The 20,991-nt window shown below is 52.1% G+C and overlaps 2 protein-coding genes across 8 annotated transcripts in view; one reads left to right on the forward strand and one right to left on the reverse strand.

Annotated features, from left to right (window-relative positions):
* Window positions 1–20,991, forward strand: part of LOC128336998 (protein cornichon homolog 2) — a 73,854-nt gene that overhangs the window by 46,573 nt on the left and 6,290 nt on the right. Inside the window, exon 7 of one of the 7 annotated variants that reach the window (XM_053277414.1) lies at window positions 8,827–9,849. The exons of 5 other annotated variants lie outside the window; for them this stretch is intronic. In XM_053277414.1, the coding sequence (XP_053133389.1) occupies window positions 8,827–8,853 (27 nt within the window). In that variant the 3' untranslated portion in view covers window positions 8,854–9,849. Of the gene's footprint in view, window positions 1–8,826; window positions 9,850–18,398; window positions 19,176–20,991 lie in introns of those variants that run through there. One more of the 7 variants, XM_053277412.1, reaches the window with a different exon arrangement.
* Window positions 1,135–10,945, reverse strand: YIF1A (Yip1 interacting factor homolog A, membrane trafficking protein). Its single transcript, XM_053277415.1, has 8 exons — window positions 10,823–10,945; window positions 8,136–8,356; window positions 7,293–7,397; window positions 6,496–6,574; window positions 6,031–6,088; window positions 4,640–4,795; window positions 3,764–3,857; window positions 1,135–2,181 (listed from the first exon to the last, which is right to left on the reverse strand). Exons 1-8 carry the CDS (start codon window positions 10,851–10,853, stop codon window positions 2,032–2,034), a joined length of 894 nt encoding a protein of 297 aa, XP_053133390.1. The 5' UTR covers window positions 10,854–10,945; the 3' UTR covers window positions 1,135–2,031.

Here is a 20,991-nt window from a genome sequence, read left to right on the forward strand (position 1 = left end):
TTTTTTTCCCCCCTTGGAAAGATCTAAAAACAGGATCTGCTGCTGTTTCAACTTCAGGAACTCTGCAGCAAAGGAATGACATTTGATAAATGATATAGTGAGAGAGAGAGGAGTTGCACGCCGTAACCATGTACACACAACCAGGCACACCTGCAAGCCAGGTGAGACCATTTTGCTCTGTGAGTGCCAAGTCCACTTGTCGCTCAACACTGACTGGCAGCAGCTCTCCAAAACTGCAGGCAGGAGTCTTACACAGACCTACCTGAAGATGCTGCCAGGGAGGGAACCTAGAACCTTCAGAGAGGCTCTTCCACAGGAACATCGGAAGCTGCCTTCTACTGTGTCAGACGGTTTTTGTTTTGTTTTTAAGGTGGGCTGTTATAACTTCAGCCCTCCTGCAGATGCTGGACTACAACTCCCATAATCCTTGGCTATGGGCCACAGTGCTTAGGATGATGGAGACGGTAGTCCAAAAACAGCGGGAGGGCCCAGGTTTTGCAGTCCTGTTTTAAGGTTATCCCTGACATCAGGTTTTATTGGTAGGCACTTAATGCCCTGATGCTATACACTGCATTTTGCTTTTAAAGCAGAGTTTCTTTTGTCCTTCCTATTAAAGTCATAGGAACATAGGAAGACCAAAGAGAGTGGGAATGAGGCCACTGCCTTTCAGGAAGCTCAGCCTAGAATCCCTCCCCCCATCCCCCGCCAGAGCAAAACATGCTCCTTTATGAAGTTTCTTCATAATTAAAACACACCAAGTTAATTCTCACGCCGATAAATCAATTCGAGAAACCAGCATCCGTCACAGACTGGACCAAAGTTTCCCCATTTGATCTTTGGGGTGCTTACTGCCACCTGGTGTCCAAGATTAAGAGTAACAGACTTCAGAAGAGATGGGATAAAGTGGCTTTGGTGACGGTTCACCTCTTTTTAGGACAGAATGTGTGGGGAGGAAGCAATGGCTGATACAAATAAGTTGTACAGGGCTGTTTCACCCATGCATGGGACAAAGGCAAGCTTATTCCGGCCTGCAACAGTTAGCACAGCAGCCCGGCTTTAAAAAAAAAAAGAGAGAGAGAGAGCTGGCCACTCTGCGAAATGTTAAGACGCACATAAATTGTCACGAGCAAATGCTTTGGTGGTTGCACAGTTTTTATCATTGTTTCCAAGAACAAGCCTTCCCCAGAACGCATGGGAAAAGATGAAAATAATTATCCTTTCCCCGAGGGCAGGAACACTGCGAAAAACTCTTTGACTTTCCAGATTTTATAGGGTTTTCTATCTAGCCACTCACCCCACCCTTTTGCTGGCCAGAATTTTAAAGAGGTGTAGCCTTAAAAAAATAATAATCAAAAAAACTTCATGAAGGCAAAGGGGAGAGGAAGAGAAATGGGCGACAACCCATCTGACATTGCAGATTTGAGAATCCAGGCCCAGGGGAGCAGGAAACTCCTTGCCGAGAGAGGTGGGTGGCAAAATGCCACTGACCACGGAACAATCTTAAAAGCAAACCAATTGCTAGGGCAGAGGGAGAGAGACAGGGCACTGTTCCACATGGGGGGGAAAAAGATATATATATACACAGACATACAACACACGTGCACACCAGCAATTCTGTTTCCCAAACGATTTGCATAGTAAAACTGCGTGTAAACCTCCCTACGTCCAATTCTCTCCCTAGAACGGAGGTGAAGACAGTTTGCTCCTAGCCACACGAGCAAGAACTCGGGGCCCAGTCAGAGCAGCATTAAGCTTAGATACTTGGACAGTTTCCCTCCACTCTCAGGCTGAGTGGGCAGGCAGACTCCTGCGAGGGCGCACGAGCCTCGCTGAGTCAACATCATTCCTGTTGGGAATGGAGCGCACACGCCCCTGATTTTCTGAACCTGGGACTGGATGGAAGAATACTATTTTATGCCATTCGGCGTGGGTGGGAGGGAGGAGTCCTCACCAAAACCAGGGCCACACGCATCAGGACAGGACTCTCTCCTCTGCCCCCTACCCACCAAAACTTCCTCGGCCCTCCCTAGCTTAGTGCACCAACTGGACTGTCAGCCAGTAAAGGATCAAAGGCTGGAAGGCGGCCGCCGCCAACGTGACATACATCTGTGCCCGCCCGCTCGGCCGGCTCAGGCCCTCTTGTACCATCGAAGGGAGGATTTTCATCCGTAAGGAGCGGACCTGAGGAAGGCAGAGAAACAGCACGCATCAGATGAAGTAGAAAAGCTGCCCTCGTCTTTTAAAATATTTAAAAAATTAAAAGTAGGGAGAAAAGTATTACTACTGCCTGGTTGAGAGGTTCTCCAGCTTAGGATCCCCAGGTCTGGTTGGACTACAATTCCCATCAACCTCAGCCTCAATGACTAAAGCTAGGGGTAACTGGTGGCAGAGTGCAGCCACATCGGGGAACCCCCAATTTAAGGCAGCCTGAAGTCAGTTCCCCACATAGTAGGAAGACTTTTCATCATCATACTTTATTTACGGTCTTTGACCAAAAGGGAAGACTTTTTACATGAACTCAGGGGTCTCCCACAGAAGTGGGTTAAAGCCAGGCAAGAGCAAGCCCTCTTGCACATGGCCATTTGCTTATGGAACTCACTGCCACAAGGTGCAGCTACAGCCATTAACTAGATGGCTGGAGGAGAGGACTTAATAGTCCTTTGGGTGTAAGCCATGATACCTAAATAGCACCTGAGAGGCAACCTAGCACAGAAATCAGTTGCTGAGTGGCAGGAAAGGACTGTTACTATGGTGCGGCCACACCTGGAGTACTACGTACAATTCTGGTCACCACATCTAAAAATGGACATTGTAGAACTGGAAAAGGTGCAGAAGAGGGCAACCAAGATGATCAGGGGCCTAGAACACCTTCCTTATGAGGCAAGACTACAACCACTGGGGCTTTTTAGTTTAGAAAAAAGACGACTGTGGGGAGACATGATAGAGGTCTATAAAATCATGCATGGTGGGGAGAAAGTGGAGAGAGAGAAATTCTTCCCCCTCTCACGTAACACTAGAACCAGGAGTCATCCTATGAAATTGATGGCCAAGAAATCTAGGACCAGCAAACGGAAGTACTTTTTCCACACAATGCATAATTGACTTGTGGAATTCTCTGCCACAAGACGTGGTGACAGCCAACAACCTGGATGGCTTTAAAAAGGGTTTGGATCACTTCATGGAGGAGAGGTCTATCAATGGCTACTAGTCAGAGGGCTATAGGCCACCTTCAGCCTCTGAGGCAGGATGCCTCTGAGTACCAGTTGCAGGGGAGTAACAGCAGGAGAAAGGGCATGCTCCTTTCAACTCCTGCCTGTGGCTTCCAGCAGCATCTGGTGGGCCACTGTGTGAAACAGGATGCTGGACTAGATGGGCCTTCTTGGGCCAGATCCAGCAGGGCTGTTCTTATGTACTCTCAAGACCTGTTTGTGGACTTTCTGGGAGCATCTGGCTGTCCACTGTTGAGAACAGGCATGACGGACCCTCGCTCTGGCCTGGCCTTGTCCTAATGCTTGACTCAGCCACCCATCTCTTTGGGAGCCCACTGGCCTGCCGACGTCCTGCCCCATGGAATCCTGGGAGCGCTCATGCCCACAGTAAGGTCAAGGCAAAGTTGTGCCATCAACTCCTGGCGCCCACAGAGCCCTGTGGTTTTCTTCGGTAGAATACAGGAGGGGTTGACCATGGCCTCCTCCCACGCAGTATGAGATGATGCCTTTCAGCATCTTTCCTAGATCGCTGCTGCCCCGATAAGAGTACTCACCATGAAATACATGAGAGCACAGGAGGCCCACGCCAGGGCAATGTAATAGCCGTTGCTGCCAAAGATCAGGCCGCCCACGACAGCCATTATCATCCTGGAAGAGGAAATTGCAAGCATTGGCATGCTTGAAATGGAAGAGGGCATAGGAACATAGGAAGCTGCCATATACTGAGTCAGACCCTTGGTCTATCTCACTCAGTATTGTCTTCACAGACTGGCAGCGGCATCTCCAAGGTTACGGGCAGGAATCTCTCTCAGCCCTATCTTGGAGATGCTGCCAGGGAGGGAACTAGGAATCTTCTGCTCATCCCAAAGCGGCTCCATCCCCTAAGAAGGGGAATCTCTTGCAGTGCTCACACACATCAAGTCCCCCATTCATGTGCAACTAGGGCGGACCCTGCTTAGCGAAGGGGACAAGTCATGCTTGCTGCCACAAGACCAGCTCTCCTCTTCTGCCGATGGCCGAGGCCGTAGCTGAGTGACAGACCATGTGCTCGGCGTGCACAAGGTTCCACGTTCCATCCCTGGCAGCGTCCCCAGCTATGGCTGCCGGAGGGACCTTGGAAGGCTGCTGCCAGTCAGAGTAGACAATCCTAAGCTTGATGGACCAAGGGCCTGACTCGGTATGAGGCAATGTGCTTCATGACCCATTTCCAGGCAGTGCACAACCCACCAGCCGAGGACTCCCCATTCTAATGCATTTCCACCTTCCTTCCCCCCCACCCCACCCCGGTCTTTTAGATTACAGGTCCGAGGGCAAGGTCTGAATTTTTATTATTATTTTATTTTATGCACAGCACCTGGGTTTTACAGACCACCGTTAAGCAGGCTTAGGGGTGCAGGCGCTGAAGGGAGTGGGAGGAAGGCCTGACTTACCCCACGTATTTGTAGCCGCAGTAGGCAAGCAGGTCAAACGTGCTCAAGTCGCTCTGAACGGTCGCGAGGTACAAGCCCAGCAACAGGGCAAGCACCTCGATCACCACCCAGACGAAGGCCGTGCTGGCACACACGCCGAGGACTTCCGGAGAGAACCTGGGAGCGAGCGGGTCGAGAGGACGAATGAGTGGATTTATTTCCGCCTTGGACTTTCAGCCGGGAGCCCCACCCACACCACGCATTTAAATATTTACACCCGTCTGAGTGGATTAACGCTCAACAGCAAATTAAGAATTCAATGAAGACACGAGACACAGAGGCATTAGGATACTGAAATACCGAAGATACTAAACCGCATAAGCTGTGGCACTAAATAACACCAACCAGAGAGAAGCGAGGGACACTCTGAGCGTGGAGTTTCCTAGCTTAGAAGGATTATCTAGCTCGTGCCATTGCAGAACAAAAAAAACAACCACAAATACTATGTTCTCTGTGGGGGTGTCACAGCAACAGCTACGGAAGAGAGGCTCTGCGGGGCAGAAAAGGGGCTTCCTTGAGCAGGCTTCTCAAACTCTGTGCAGCAAGAGCACCTGGGGATGGTTCCCTGCCCCAAAGGGGCTCCCAATCTAAAAATGAACGCAAAAGGAGGCACCAGCAGCACCCACTGAGAGAGACGCCATGCTGGGCTGGAGAGGGACAGATGCTCTCTCTCTCTGCTAAATAGAAAAGAACTTCCACTTTCAAAAGGTGCACCTTTGCCCATTTAGCAGGCATGCAGCGAAACCATCAAGGATCCTTTTCTTTCCTCCACTAAAGGCTTCAAATCTGTGCAGTCCCAAGAATCATCTTCCCTGAATTAATCCAACCGATACCAAAACTTTACGCTGGTGATCCCCTATCTGTCAGATCCCACTGAGTCCCAATCTGAAGGGCACTATCCCAGCACTATACCCTCTAACAGGGATTCCTGTTAGGAGATTGTGATTCTGGAATGCGCTCCCCACTGAAATACAATCCTCCCCATCTCTGACAGTGTTTTAAAAACATTTGAAAACCCACCTCTTCACCCAAGCTTTTTCAGATTTTTAAATGTTTTAGGTTTTAATCTGTTTTTGACTTTTAAGTTGTTTAAATGGTTTTAAGTTTTGCGTATATTTTAGGTTATTGTTAACCACCTAGAGACAAAAGTTTGGGGCGGTGTACAAATTTGATAGATAAATAAATTAATTCCCAGATGTTGTGGACTACAACTCTCATAATCCTCAACCAAAGGCCACTGCAGCTGGGGATGCTGGGAGTTGTAGTGAACAACTTCTGGGAATCCCTGTTAGAGGGAACACAGCACCCCAGCCCAAGAATTTTTGCTAGAGGTCAGAAGGATGCACACTGACCTTTTTTGTAATCCAAGAGTCATACCAGCCAGCAGAATATAGGTAATAAAGGCCATACCTGGAGAAGAAAATGGGAAGGCAGGGGAGAGAGATTCTTGAAGACAAGGCAAAATTTTAGCCTCAAGAGAAAGACGCTTGAGAACCCCTGAATCTGCTTTACACTGAAGATGATAAAACTCTTCATCTTCTATATATTTCTCTAAGACGTACCTGTGGCTAATCCCACGCGTGGCAACTCTCACGAGAGTTCACAAACAGCTGCCGATTAGCCACGGGGAGAAAATGGTGGTGGCGCTGGCTGGGGGAAAAAACCGGAGGGCAAGCGGTGGCCAGGCTGGCTGACCGCGGAGGGAGAATGAGCTGGTGGGGGGAGAACAAACTGGGACTGGGGGGGAGGGAAGACAGGGAGAACTAGGGTGCAGATGCTCTGCGTCAGCTAGTATTAAGAAAGAGACCGAGACTCACTGGGAATGTAGAGGTCAGGTGCATTGACATCTTGTCGGGGCGTGAGGGGTACATCTCTGTGGTAGCGAACCTCCCAGTTCTGCGGAGAAAAAAACAGAAGGAGTACACATGTATCTCCACAGCTCACTGTCCAAGAACCGTTCTGAAAATACCCTGCTCAAATTTTCACTCTTGGGGGGGAAAAACAGCTCATCCAAGTCAGCCATGCTTTCTACAGGCCACTTTTGCGAGGCAAGTGTCTCTGAAGGCCGCCCCCATGGCAAGGGCTTTCTGCCAGTGGGAATGAGCACAGCCCGAGGAAAAATCGTCATCTCACTCACTCCCTGTTGTGCTAGTTTTCTCCTTGCAGGATGAAACAGCCATTTCCAAGATCCCTTTCAAATGGAAGCTAGCACAGCCGGAAGCACGCCTCTAGTCCAACAAACTCCCTGTCGTGCTAGCTTTCCACTTGCGGGCTGCATAGTTTACAAGTGCAGTTTGCCTGGGGACATTTCGGCAAAGACCTCCCCTGCCCACTTCTTCTTCTTCTTCTTCTGAGAGGTACACGGGGCAGAAGCAAGACCTGTTTTGTGCACCCACAGGCCAAGGCTGTGGACGCCCAGCCGCACGGAAGTGGCACTCTGAACGTGCACCGTTTCTTCAAATCGGTTTCTTTTTAAAAAGAAACACAGCCCAGTTCACAGACCTCTGTTCTGCTTCCACTGCCAGTGGCAGAAAAGGGAAACCCCAGAGCTGCGGCCTCCCGGCTGCCCCCCACCCATCAGAACTGGGGACGGACCCCGGTCCCTCTTCCGTACCTGATGGACATAGGGGAACACCAACAGCGCCAGCTTCTTCATCACATAGGAGGTGTCCACCGCAAAGAAATACTTCAGCTTGTTTATGGACATGAACCTGTGGATCTGGTGGAAACAGACTGTGAGCAAAAGGCCCCAGGCGCTCAAAAGAAGCGTTGAGGGAGGAGAGCTGGCCTTGCGGCAGCAGGCATAAAACAACCCCCTTTGCTAAGCAGGGCCTGCCCTGGTTTGCATCCAGATGGGTTACTATACCAGTGGGCCATCTGCTGTAGGATACGGGGGGCTGTAACTCAACAGTAAAGCACCTGCTTTGCAAGCAGGAAGTCCCGAGTTCAATCAGTGCCGAGCAGGGAAAGAGCCAGGAAGGACCCATCTGAAGCCCTGGAGAAATGCTGCCTGTCAGTGAAGGCAGCCCTGAGCTAGCCGTTCCGTTGGTCTGACCCGGGATACGGCAGCTTCCTCGGTTAGCCTTTGCTTCTGTGGCCAAGGGCTAGAGGTTAACTTTTCCCCGGGCCATTGGCGGCTAGAAGACCCTTGCTCAATTAGTGTTTTGATGGCCGTTGGCTACTAACTATCGGGACACCCTCTGCCCTGTTCTCCCAGACCAACACTTGCTTGGCCGTGGAACGGAGAGCAACCATTGGATAGACGGTGGGCGTCTCACGTAAAAAGAAACTAGAAGTGGGAGAGACGGAAGGCTCCCAAAGCAGGCTTCTGGGGAAGCCGGTTGCTACTTAGATATTCCGCTGCAAGTCCTTAAGGGTCGAATTGTCCAGCAATGAGAGACAAGGTGGTGTGTGTGTGTGTGTGTGTGTGTGTGTGTGTGTGTGTGTGTGCCTTTACCTCCTTATGCACAATATCCTTGCCCTGAGACGCAATGGTGGTGCCGTAAGCCATGGCCACGTTGGCCACCGGGTCAGCAAAAATCTGGTTGAAGCCCATATCGATCCCTGGGGCGGGGTAAACCCCCGGCGGTGGCCCATAAGCCGAGCTGGTGTCGTCAAAGAGTTGAGGGGCGTCTGCGTTCTGTGGCATCACGGGCACTCTCGCCCTGTGTTTCGAACCTGCAGAAGAGGAAAGCAAAACGCACAGTGCATCGGTGTGCAGGGTCTAGCTGAGAATTCCTCCCTCTTCCAGCTCGTGCCGGCTTCTCCTTGCATCTGAATTTGAGCCATGGACTCTACAGGCAGAAGAATGAGGTGGCAGACACCGATATGCAGTGGTGAAAATAATCAGTCTTGGCATCTTAGCTTAAGCCACGATAGGCGAATCCCGTAGAATTCCCTCTTTTCTTTTCTTTTCTAAACCAATGTTTGGAGGACATCAGAAGGCTGCCTTGGGGCCATGTTTAACCTTTGAGGAAAGAAACGCTGGGATTTGGGGCTGATGGCAGAGTGCCATCACCTCCCCAGAAGGACCTCTGCTACTGAATTCAGAGGGGGTGCGGGGCAGGGGGGGGGATACAGAATGGGGAAGGGGGAACCTGGCTTCTCGTTACCAGCAACAGACATTTTTGTTTCCAACTTCCCTGCAGAGAACGGAGTGGGAGTCGAGAGACTGAAGAGATCGTGGGGGGCCTCGGAGAGCTGGGGGACTTAAAAAGAAAAACCAGCTTGGTAGAAATTTTCCCCTAAGGCGGCCGGATGAGACAGAAACATCAAAGGCCCGGAACAACTGACAAGGACGCAGCGTAGGTTAAAAAGTGCTAATTGGACAGGTTTTTCAAAAAAAATAAAAATTCAGCCAAACATTATACGGAAGATGGAGAGGAGAAGCAAGTCCTGGGGCAAGCCACAGCTAATGTGATCATGCAAGCTGCAGCCATACTGGGCAAGAGTACTGGTCCCTCCAGCGCAGCCCTGCATACTCTGACCGGCAGCAGAGACTTCTCAGGATCGCCAGAGCCAGACCAAGCTGCCTGCGGCCACATCCGGTCCCCCTGGGCCCGGACCTGTTTTCATTGCCCAAACGGGTCTTGCCCCACATCCCTGTAACAGGAAGACGCTGGGGCGGAACCTAGGACATTCTCCAGGCAAAGTGCGTGCTCTCTCCACCATCACAGGTACGGACTAACCTCCTTGAACAAATCCATAATGACTCTCCTGCAAATGCACCACTGGATCCCCTCTTAGCCCAAGATGGATTCTTTAAGATTTCCGTTGAGAAAAAGACTCTCACAGTCCTCCCACCCGATTTGGAGGAGAGCTGGTCTTGTGGTGAAGGTAAAGTGTGCCGTCGAGTCGGTGTCGACTCCTGGCGACCGCAGAGCCCTGTGGTTGTCTTGGGTAGGATACAGGAGGAGTTTGCCATTGCCTCCTCCCGTGCAGTATGAGATGTCAGCACCTTCCTATATCGCTGCTGCCTGATAGAGGCGTTCCCCATAGTCTGGGAAACATACCAGCAGGGATTCAAACCGGCAACCTCTGGCTTGCTAGTCAAGTCATTTGTAGCAAGCGTGAATTGCCCCCCCCCTTTGCTAAGCAGGGTCTGCCCTGGTTTGCATTTGAACGGGAGACTACCAGTGCAAAACACTAAACTTTTTCATCTGTGTGTGCAATGCGTTTTGTGGTCTCTCAGTATCAAGGCAGTGTGTGCGCATCTGCATTCAGAGTGGGGCCTTCCTGATTCAATCTGTGCGGGATCTAACACTAACTGAGCGGACATCAGAAAACTTGTGAGCACACGCACACGTGCACACCTTAGAGGAAACACCGGAGACTACATGTGAGGAGTGTCAGAGATTCCCTTTAGGGGATGGGGCCGTTCTGGGAAGAGCATTGAGGTTCCACGTCCCCTGCCTGGCAGCATCTCCAAGATAGGGCTGGGAGAGACTCCTGCCTGCAACCTTGGAGAAGCCGCTGCCAGTCTGTGTAGGCAGTACTGAACTACATGAACCAAGGGTCTGACTCAGTATATAGCAGCACCTATTTTTTAATAATTCATTATGAATTAATTTAGTCATGACATGTCTGTACCTCCCCATCCCAGAATTCTGGGCGGTGCGCAGCAACTGCTTAAAACAATATAAAAACAGACGGAGAACCCAGCTCAAAGCCATTCAAAACCAATTTAAAACACTTGAGAACAATTTTAACAGTGTTGAACTGCAGACCACGCATCTTCTCCAAGCACAAAATACATCTTGCCCCATGGAAAAGTGAGCCTTTCCACGTGGAAGAATGGATCTAGGCTTCCTTCCCGAGCCGGAGCCCTCGGCCTCTCCTCCCCACTGATGAGCACCCCACACTTTCTGACATGCCACGGGTTTCCAATTCTGACCAACACTTTTCCTGGATATTGTCCTCTCTTGTCCCCCTCCCCCCCTAGATTTCACCAACTCGAGCCCTTAGAACTCCCAGTCGTGGCTTTCAAGGGTACCCTGAAGGTGGGGGGCGATTCCTGGAGAGTCCCGGTGTTGGGGGGCTGCAAGGGGCGGGTGCAGCCACCCCCGCCACCCAGGGACTCCCCACCAGGCAGGCCCCGCTTAACCGTTCCTCCCCCTCCGGCTCAACGCTTTCCCACGCCCTTACCTGGGCCCCCATAGCCAGGGGGGTAAGCCATGGCGCCCCACAGTGGCTTGCAAAGGCGCCCTCCCCGCGAAAAAGACCGATCAACTTGCAACAGAAGAAACTTGAAAGCGGAAAGGGGGGGTGGGGGTGGGGGCACGCAGGTCCAAGCCACGTCCTCAAGGCCGCCTCCTCCCACTGGCTGCTGCGGTGTTGGTTGGGCAGCGCCCTCGCCGCCGATTGGTTGGAAATGTATCAATGTTGCTTTTCTCCCCTCCCACTGCTTCGCAGCTGTTCCAAAGGGGCGGGGCTTCGCTAGGTGCCTCTGTAGGCCCCCGTGGCGCATGCGCACAAGGGAATCGCTTTCGATTTGTTCCGCGATTGCGAGCAAGGGCGGCACGTTAGACGAGGAGGACGTCTCGGGAGCTGGAGAGCTCTCGAGCCGGGCCCGGATAGGCAGGCGACAGCCCTCGCTGCCTGGTACACGTCCAGATAGACTGCCTCTGAACATGCAGGTTCCAGAGCGATCCCGGGGTGGCTTTTTTAGTGACCGCTGGTTACTGGGCCCACCCTTTTGCTGAGCTAGGACTGGAGAGAAATCACGTAGTCACTGGAAGGTAGCCCAACAGGGAGGTCCTTTGGCAGCAGTCCTAAGCACTCCTATTTGAGAGTGTGTGAACCCACACTGAATCTGATGGCACCTGCGTGCTCCTCCGAGAAAGTGTTTAGCATTGCTCCTCCTCCGTGAATCTGTCCGATCTTTACAAACACGTTTCCTTCCAGCTCTATCCCATATCCTGTGGGAGACGAGGATATATATGGCATTATATATGGTTTTCCAAGTGGGAAGAGAGCCACTGACCCCCCTAGGTTTATATAAAGGCATTGCAACCTTGGCAGTAGTGTTTTTCATTCCCTTGTGTCGATTCTTTCCTTCCACCTTCCTCCCTGTCTACGGCTCCTGCATACTGAACTGATGTTTTCACTGCACCCCCAACTCAAGATCTCTTTCTGAGTTAGTCTCTTTTAATTCAGACACCACCACCCACATGTGCAAGACCTGATCAGTGTGTGTGTGAGTGTGTATATACACCCTCAAATCACAGTACTGTTGCATGGAAGAAGCAATTTTATTTATTACAAGTTTTATACCTTTTTTTAAATTAAAGTACCTTTCAACCAGATTTAAAATGCACACACATATCACATTCTTCGAATCACATTTTTTGAATGCTCACCTGCAGAGGTGCATCTTGGTAGTTTTGGAGCCTGGACCTAATGGCCTTTGGAGGGCCCCACTCCCCTGCAAATTAAGCATCATCATGCTCTGCCAGGTGACCACACCAACCAGGATAGACTAAAGAGGATTTGGGGGAACCCTGGAGGCCCTGGACTTCAGCCCCAAAGTCCATGGGCAAGAGCACCTCTGCTCACCTGTGTATTTAAACCCCTGCAAGCAGAAGCAATTTTCATATATATAATGGTTTTAAATCTGGTGGTAAGATGCCTGTGATTTTTTTGAAAGGCAAGGTATATATAACATTCTTTATATTTTATATTCACGCAATGAAGTGAGCTATCTGTTCTGCCGTGGATGGGATTTACCCCATTTTTGTAATGTTCTAATATTCAGTAAAAAATTAAATTATTAAATTAAGAGCAGCAATGAAAAGCCAAGTCAGAGCCATCGTCAAATGACTTGTGACGCCGTCCTCCTAGGCATGTTTGTTCGGAAGTCGGTCTCAATTCATTCGCACGGAATCTCCTCCCACATCCGTGAGCCTGGGAGGGCAACTTTAGGGTCTTTTCATTGCTGCATAGGTTTGTGTACGCATATACACTGTTGCCAGTGAAACACACACTTCTTTCCTGCTGGCATTTAATGAGCGGAAGTGTGGCAACTTCCACCACCTCACTTAACCCCTGGCAAATTTCGGAACTGTCTTCCTTTCCCCCCACCCCTTAATTAACTTCTCCTTCCCGGTAAACTTTTCAGATGTGTGTCGCACTCCATGGTCACAATCTGTTCAGAAATCCCAGTCCTCTCCCCGCCCTCCTCCCCCCCCCGCAAGTCACCCCTCCTTTCTCTCGCTACGCTTTCCGCCATCTGTGTTCACAGAGCTGAAGCCGCACGGCTTTCTTCAGGACATCTCGAATGTGTGATCGAAAGCATATGGCCCATGAAATTGCTCCAGGCAAACCTGCGCGGATTCCGCTCAGAGACAGCCATGTCCTCCGGAGGCTCTTTTTCCCTGTAGCTGAAGGGGCCTGCAACACATTCACGAATGCCACGGAGGGCGGTGATGGCATGGCACGTACAGTGTGCAGGTCGGGGGTCACATTTTTGGAATGCTCACCTGTTTTAGTTTTTAAGTTCTTGAAATCAGAAAACCACAGGGAGAGAACATCAGAACTTAAGAACAGCCCTGCTGGATCAGGCCCATGGAAGTCCATCTAGTCCAGCGTCCTGTTCCACACAGTGGCCCACCAGATGCCACTGGAAGCCTACAGGCAGGAGTTGAGGGCATGCCCTCTCTCCTGCTGTCACTTCCCTGCAACTGGTACTCAAAGGCATCCTGCCTTGGAGGCTGGAAGTGTCCTATAGCCCTCCGGCTAGTAGCCGTTGATAGATCTCTCCTCCATGAAGTGATCCAAACCCCTCTTCAAGCCATCCAGGTGGTTAGCTGTCACCACATCTTGTGGCAGAGAATTCCCCAAGTTGATTAGGCGTTGTGTGAAAAAGTACTTCCGTTTGTCGGTCCTATATTTCCCGGCAATCAATTTCATGGGATAACCCCTGGTTCTAGTGTTATGGGAGAGGGAGAAGAATCTCTCTCCACTTTCTCCACACCATGCATGACTTTATAGACCTCTGTCATGTCTCCCCTCAGTCGTCTTTTTTTTTAAAGTAAAAAGGGTTGAGTGAGAACTTTTCTCCCTGTTGGGTACTCATCTTCTTGCATGGACTAGGTGTGTTGGGAGGATTACGGTAGAAATCAGTCACTGGGGGAGAAAGCCGTCATAAGCCAATGGGAAACTGCAAAATCCTTCTAGTGGTACAGTCCTCCCCACTCAGAGAGGACTCCACCACCTCAGAATACAAATCCATAAGAACCTTAGAAAAGCTGTGCTGGATGGGGACTTCAGGGGAGCCAGCCAGACTGTGACTAGTCTGTTTTCCACAGTGGGCAATTGGTTGCTTCTGAGGGATTTAACAGCTGGGAATAAAGGCAACGGCTCCTTTGTTGTTCATCCACTAGCATTGAGGAAGACTGCTTCTGGATATGGAGGTTCCATTTAGCTATCATCCCTTAATAGCAGGTGGGAGACCACCACTAGCTTCTCCTCCTCCTCCCATGTATGTGTCCATCTGCTAATGGTTTTGTGGTATGATTAAGTACTACTTTGTGTCCATTTTGAACTGAAAGCTTTTCTTCCACATTCTGCTGTGTATTACTCAATCAAAAATGATATAGGACTCGCCCGCGAAAACTCCCAAAGTGGTTTCTCATTGCAATGCATCTTTCTTTCCCTTTGCACTCGGAACATAGGAAGCTGCCATATACTGAGTCAGACCCTTGGTCTATCTAGCTCAGTATTGTCTTCACAGACTGGCAGCGGCTTCTCCAAGGTTGCAGGCAGGAATCTCTCTCAGCCCTATCTTGGAGATGCTGCCAGGGAGGGAACTTGGAACCTAGATGCTCTTCCCAGAGCGGCTCCATCCCCTGAGGGGAATATCCAGTGCTCACACTTCTAGTCTCCCATTCAAATGCAACCAAGGCAGACCCTGCTTATCTAAGGGGACAAGTCAGGCTTGCTGGCACAAGACCAGCTTTCCTCGGGTCCTCTCCTTAAATGACCCCGCCATTCCTCCCTTATTGGCCTCTCTGCCCAAAGTCTCTATCCTATAAATCCGATGGGTTGCCACATTTCTCTGGCTCACAGGCCTTTTCCATGAAGCCTTTGGCTTAAGCCTTAGTCCTCCTTATCCTCTGCTTACACACAGCCCAAAATTGCAGGGCTTACTTACTCAGGAGTAAGCCTTGTTGAACACTGGGGCTTACATGCTTTGGGTTGCATCATAAATACATGCCACTGCATTTGTCTTGACATTTAGATTGTAACCTTGGTGGGGCAAAGGCCTGTTTTTCTATTTACCTTACTCTGCAAAATACAGATTGATGCAGCCGCAAAAAAATAAAATAAAATGCCGCGAGTGATAACTAATACGTCCCCAAGCAGTCGTCTTCTGCCTACACACTCACCCCGACCGACATGAAATCGCACAATGAATGGTTGTGTAATTATTATGTTATAACACAATTTTGAGGTTTCTTCTTCCCAATGTTATTCCTTCCTTAGGGATGCAGGACTATTTTGCAACCCCATAGTGTCATCTCGTGGAGCAATGCTGGAAATGCAACTCTTAAACCTCTGTAGAAGAGGTACATTGTATGCCGCCCACCCCTTTTCGTCTTGCTAGGGTGTGTCCTTTCCCTCCTTTCTGTGCATTCAAAGGGTTTATTCTGATGTTGCAGTGACTGTTGAGTTTCAAGCCAGGAGTGGACAGTTATTTCAAAGCAGTTAATCCAGAGAAAATTGTCTTCTGTGGATAGCTCAAGGGAGCCTCCATGCTTTAGGGCAGTCTACCTCTGAATCAGAACCACTTAGGAAGACCTGTTGCATTCATGGAGACTTTCCAGAACAATCTGGTTGGCTCCCTGATGGAAACAGGTTGCTGAGTTAGGTAGGTTCATACGATGACAGATATTTATATACTGCTTTTCAACAAAAAGTTCCCAAAGCGGTTTACATCGATATAAATCAATAAATAAAATGACTCCCTGCCCCCAAAGGGCTCACAAATCTTTAAAAAAATAAAATAAAAAATCTCATCACTTCCTTGTGTTTTTATGTCCTTGGCTCTTATTTCAGAATCACAGTCGTAATAAATGAGCTGTCATTTATAGGAACATAGGAATCTGCCTTACACTCAGCATTGTCTGCTCTGACTGGCAGCAGCTTCTCCGAGGTTCTCAGGCAGGAGCCTTTTGTAGCCCTACTTGATGATGCATGAGATTTGATCGGGGACCTTTTCCAATGAGCTATGACCCCATCCTCAAACATAAGATGCCGCCGCCTACTGAGTCCGACCCTCGGTCCATCTAGCTCAGAATTCTCAACACTGACTGGCAGAGGTTCTCCAAGGCTTCAGTCTTTCCCAGGAGTCTATCTGGAGATGCTGCCAGGGCTTCAACCTGGGTCCTTCTACATGCAAAGCAGGTGCCCTGCATGGTTGGTACCCATGCCATTGATTGGTTGGTTGGTTGATTAAGTGCCGTCAAGTCGGTGTTGGCTCTTAACGAGCACAGAGTCTCTCCAGGATGATCTGTCTTCCACTTGGCCTTGAAGGTCTCTCAGTGGTGCATCCATTGCTGGTGTAACCGAGTCCATCCACCTTGCGGCTGGTCGTCCTCTTCTTCTCTTTCCTTCAACTTTCCCCAGCACTATGGACTTCTCAAGGGAGCTGGGTCTTCGCATAATGTGTCCACAGTATGATAGTTTGAGCCTGCTCACATTTGTGCCTCGAGTGAAAATCCTGGATTGATTGGTTGTATGATCCATTGGTTTGTTTCCCTGGCTGTCTTTGGTGTCCTCAGCACCCAAGTTCAAAAGAGTCAATACTCTCTCTATCTTGCTTCTTCAAAGAGAGGAGAGCTGGTCTGGTGGTAGCATTTAACAAGCATGACTGGTCCCCTTAGCTAAGCAGGGTCTGCCCTGCTTGCATATGAAGGGGAGACTAGAAGGGTGAGCATTGGAAGAGATTCCCCTTAAGGGATGGAGCCACTCTGGGAAGAGCATCTAGGTTCCAAGTTCCCTCCCTGGCAGCATCTCCAAGAGAGGGCCGAGACTCCTGCCTGCCACCTTGGAGCCAGTCTGTGAAGTCAATACTGAGCTAGGTAGACTGATGGTCTGATTCAGTATATGGCAGTTTCCTATGCGCCTAAAGTCCAGCTTTCGCATCCATAGAGTGTCATGGGGAAAACCATTGGCTGAACGATTCTAATCTTTGTAGGTATCGGGTAAGTTCTCCCACCCCCCATAACAAATAGTGCTTTTAAATATTGGTGAGGAGTGGGTGAGAGTTCTTCTCTAGGACAGTACAACCCAAAGAAACAGGGGCGTAACTACTATTAGGCAAGGGGAGGCAGTCGTCTTGGGGCCCCACTGCCTCGAGGGGCCCCCCAGAGGCACATCACATGACTCCCCACCCGCCCATGTTGCACCCCCTATGAACTATGTTGCGTCTCTTGGAGAACAGCAGGAGCAGAGAGTAAAAAAACTAGATTCAATGGGAACTAGATATTCACCGTATTCATAATGGGGATGTGAGTGTGAGTGCACTATATATTGTGAAGTGTGTTTGTGTGTGTATATCAGCGAGGGGCCCATTTTAAAATCTTGTTTCTGGGCCCCCTCCAACCTTGCTACGCCCCTGCAAAGAAAGATTATCTACCGGGAATATAGATAATTAAATTTTAGATCATTACAACCCCGTGGGGGTCAGTTCACTCATGGATGTTCCACACGTGTCGGCTGAAGCATTGTGTATAGGCTATGACTTGTCTGTGGGGACAAACCCTCTTAGTTTAACCTTCATAGATAAGAACCCTTAACACTGACTCCAAAAGAAACTTCCTTAATGGAGAGAAAGCAGAACCCAACATCCACAGTAAGGTCATACCTTTATTAGGGCCAGCCTCTCGTCAAGTAGGCAGAATCGATTTAAACCGCTTTGGGAACTTTTTGTTGAAAAGCAGTATATAAATATTTGTCGTGGTATGAATCTACCTAACTCAGCAACCTGTTTCCATCCGGGACCCAACCAGATCGTTTTGGAAAGTCTCCATGAATGCAACAGCTCTTCCTCAGCGGTTCTGATTCAGAGGTAGACTGCCCTAAAGCATGGAGGCTCCCTTGAGCTACCCACAGAACACAATTTTCTCTGAACACAATTTTCTCTCTAGAACCACTCTTCAAAGTTAAGCAAAACCAAGCTGCTGGGTGAGTGGGGGAGAGACAAATGTGGGCTTGGTAGGAAAATGGCAAGAACTAGAGAAGGCGTGCAGGCGGTTTGATCCAGGCTAGTGGGTGACAATTCTGCGTGCATGGACTCCTGCTTGCTATCACCGCTATTTAGACTGCGAGCCCTTTGGGGACAGGGAGCCCTCTTATGTACTTATTTGAGCTGATTTGCACCCCTGTAAACCGCTTTGGGAGCGTCTGTTGAAAAGCGGTATATAAAGGTTTCTCATATGCGCACTGGTCTGTAGAGACCCCTTGGCAACCCGTTACCCCACTGTCAAAGTGGCTTCTGCCGAGAGAAACAGCCCACCCCAAGAGCTCACACTCGCAAAGGGAACAGGAGGGCGACCCGCCACCGCCACCCCTAGCAGCGGGGGCAGCCCCTGGAGGGATGCGGTCCTGGGGCCGGAGGCGGCCAGTTGCTCAGTAGGTCACCCCTTGGAGAGGAGTCTCTCGGCTCGTCGCTCAGCCCAGGGGGGGGGTTCCCGATTCCGGGGCCAGATGCCGAGGAGGCATCCCCTGAGCAAGCAGCCGCTCTTCCTGGACCCCGCGTCCTCCCCGTCCGGAGGGAAAGGGCCTGCCAGCGAGGGTCTCCTCCGGGGCTGGCGTCCCCAGATGGGCTGAGGCGGAGGAGCGCCCGGCCCTCTCAGGCTGCCCCCGCCGCCGCGCACCCCGCCCGGGCCAGCCCTGGGCGCTGCAGCGAGAGCGGATCAGGGCCCTGCCGCCGCCGCCGCCGCCCGGGAGAGGTTTCGGCTGCTCGGCGCTGCCAAGTCACGCCGCCGCCTCGCTGGGAGAGGAGCCGGTCCCGGGAGGAGGAGAAGGGCGCGCAGCTCGGGGCGGAGAGCGGAGCGCGGCGGGGGTGGCGGCTGCCTGCGCGCAGGGACGGGGCGGGGGCCGGCTCGGGGCCTCGGGCGGCGGCGGCGACCCGGGCGCGGTGCGGGCTCCTTTCCAGCCGCTAGGAGGAGGGCGGAGCCGGCGCGAAGCGCACGGGCGGAGAGGCGAGCCGCGGGCCGGCCGGGAAGGTGCGCGCCACCAGGCAGGCAGGCAGGCAGGCAGACAGGGCGGCCGCCTCCATGCCCCGCTGCAGGGTCGCGGGGAGTCGGCGGCGCAGCTGCAGCGGCGGGGCCGCCGAGCCCCTCGCCCGCCCCTAACATGCGGCCGGGGCGCCTGCTGGCGGCGCCACGCGTGAACCATGCCCGGCGGCGGGGCGGAAGACGACGGCGGGGCGCAGCAGCCGGGGGCCGGGGAGCTGCCCACGCTCACCCCGGCGGGAGGGCCCCCCCGGGAGGAGGTAAGGCCAGCCCCCGGCTTGCGGGGCGCGGCGATCGCCAGCCAGCGCGCCTTGGGAAGGGGCCCCTCCTCGCCGCACCCCGGGGCCAAGCGGGCTGGGCGGCTGGCCAAGGCTGGGGGCGAGGCGCCAGCGGCCCCCTCCCTCCGCCCCCCCCGCCCCACACACCTTCCCGGCCTCCTTGGTGGGGGGGGCGGCTAAGGGAGGGAGGGAGGCGCCGGCTCTTTTGCTGCAGGGCGCAGCACGTGCCGCCTGGTGCATTATGCCTCCTCCTGCTGCTGCTGCGGCGGCGGCGGGGGTTAAAAATAAACCCGGATCATTGCGGGGGGGGGGCGCGGCGGGAGAGAGATTGTGGCTTCTCCCGCCGCCGCCACCCCACTCCTCCGCGGACCCTTCTTGCCTGCCGCCGCGCTCCCCAGGGCGGAATCGGAGTTTTGGGTGCGCGCTTCTCAGGGGAGCTGGTGCGACGGCGCGGCGGGGTGGATCGAGCCTTGTTGCGGGGGGTGGGTGGGTGAAGGGGGGGGGACACACAAAGTGTGTAGCTCTGCAGCAGGCGAGGGGTGTGAATGTTGTGCCGTGTGTGTGCTTTGCTACTGGCGGCGGGGCGGCGGGGGGGCGTCCGCGCGAAGTTCTGCATTGCACCACGCTAACGTCCTTCTCTCCCCGCTCCGCTTTGGTGCTTTTGCTGGGCGCAGCGACTCCTGATGGAGATTCGGTGGGCAGGGAGCGATTGTCTCCGAAGAAAGGGGAGACGGGGGCGGGGTGGGGGGAAACAAAGCCAGCAGCGGGGGGGGGGGACGGCTCTGCCACTGACTAGGGGTGTCTCATCACACACACACACACACACCCCACCCCGCCCCCACCTCCCGCCGTCTGCCAGGTGGGAGGCAAAAAAACAAAACCCAAAACCCAACAGCCCAATATTTCGGAGTATAATGATTGCGCACAAGGTCCCTTCTAGGCTTTGCGGGAAAAGCTTGCATTCGCGTTTCCTTTCTGGGGCAGATCCTGTGTGCAAGCAGGAGAGAGAGAAGGGACAGCTTTCGCATGAACAACACCAAAGGGGAGGAGATAGGTAGGGGGCACCCCCTTCCTCACCTCCCTCCCTTCCAGGTCCCCACACATATTTCAGCCGCGGGCAGGGAGGCTGAGTGTGCAGGTATCCCTTTTTTAGTGTGCCTCTGGCCAAGATATTTGCTCTAGACGGATTCCCAGTCCTGAGTCCCCCATTCTGCTTGGACTACAACTCCCATGATTCCCAGCCACAATGGCAGACAGGGAAGGAAATTCTTCCCCTGGCTAGGGCTGATAGTTCCCCACTCTGCTCCCCGGCGGCTTTTGCCCATTGTGGCTGGGGATTATGGGAGCTGGACAACAGCAATATCCAGAGTCCCAAGATGGAGAACCCCTGGATTAGAATGTTGAGCTAGGCCTGGGGAGATCCGAGTTCAAATCCTTGTTTGGCCATGAACCTCCCTGGGTGATTCTGGGCCAGTCACTTAGCTCTCAGCCTAACCTACCTTGCAGGGTGGTTGTGAGGATGAACATAACCATGTGCACCCCTCTGGGGTCTTTGGAGGAAGAGTGGGACACAGATGTTGTCAGTAATAGTAGTAGTATCTGCCAGGAGTATGTGATTGAGATTCGGGGCCATTTTTTGTTTCCCTCGCCCACCCTAAATACGCCAAGCATTTTCCGGTTCATTGGCGTCCCACTGTCCATCCTCCCCCAGGGCACTAGCTCAAAAACAACAACGGATGGGCTAATCCAAACCCCCACCGTTGTGCTCTCTCCATGGTCCTGAAAGCCATTTGCTACT

The sequence above is a fragment of the Hemicordylus capensis genome, chromosome 14, assembly GCF_027244095.1.
Source record: "Hemicordylus capensis ecotype Gifberg chromosome 14, rHemCap1.1.pri, whole genome shotgun sequence".
Taxonomy (NCBI): Eukaryota; Metazoa; Chordata; class Lepidosauria; order Squamata; family Cordylidae; genus Hemicordylus; species Hemicordylus capensis.

Bases quoted from the DNA above. Each gene is read 5' to 3' on its own strand.
- YIF1A (XM_053277415.1), bottom strand. From the start codon at position 10,853: ATGGCTTACCCCCCTGGCTATGGGGGCCCAG. The intron at 3,858-4,639 runs GTAAGTCAGGCC...TTCCTCTTCCAG, and splicing joins TGCGGCTACAAATACGTGGG to GATGATAATGGCTGTCGTGG. The intron at 2,182-3,763 runs GTGAGTACTCTT...TGCCTTCCTCAG, and splicing joins GTGCTCTCATGTATTTCATG to GTCCGCTCCTTACGGATGAA.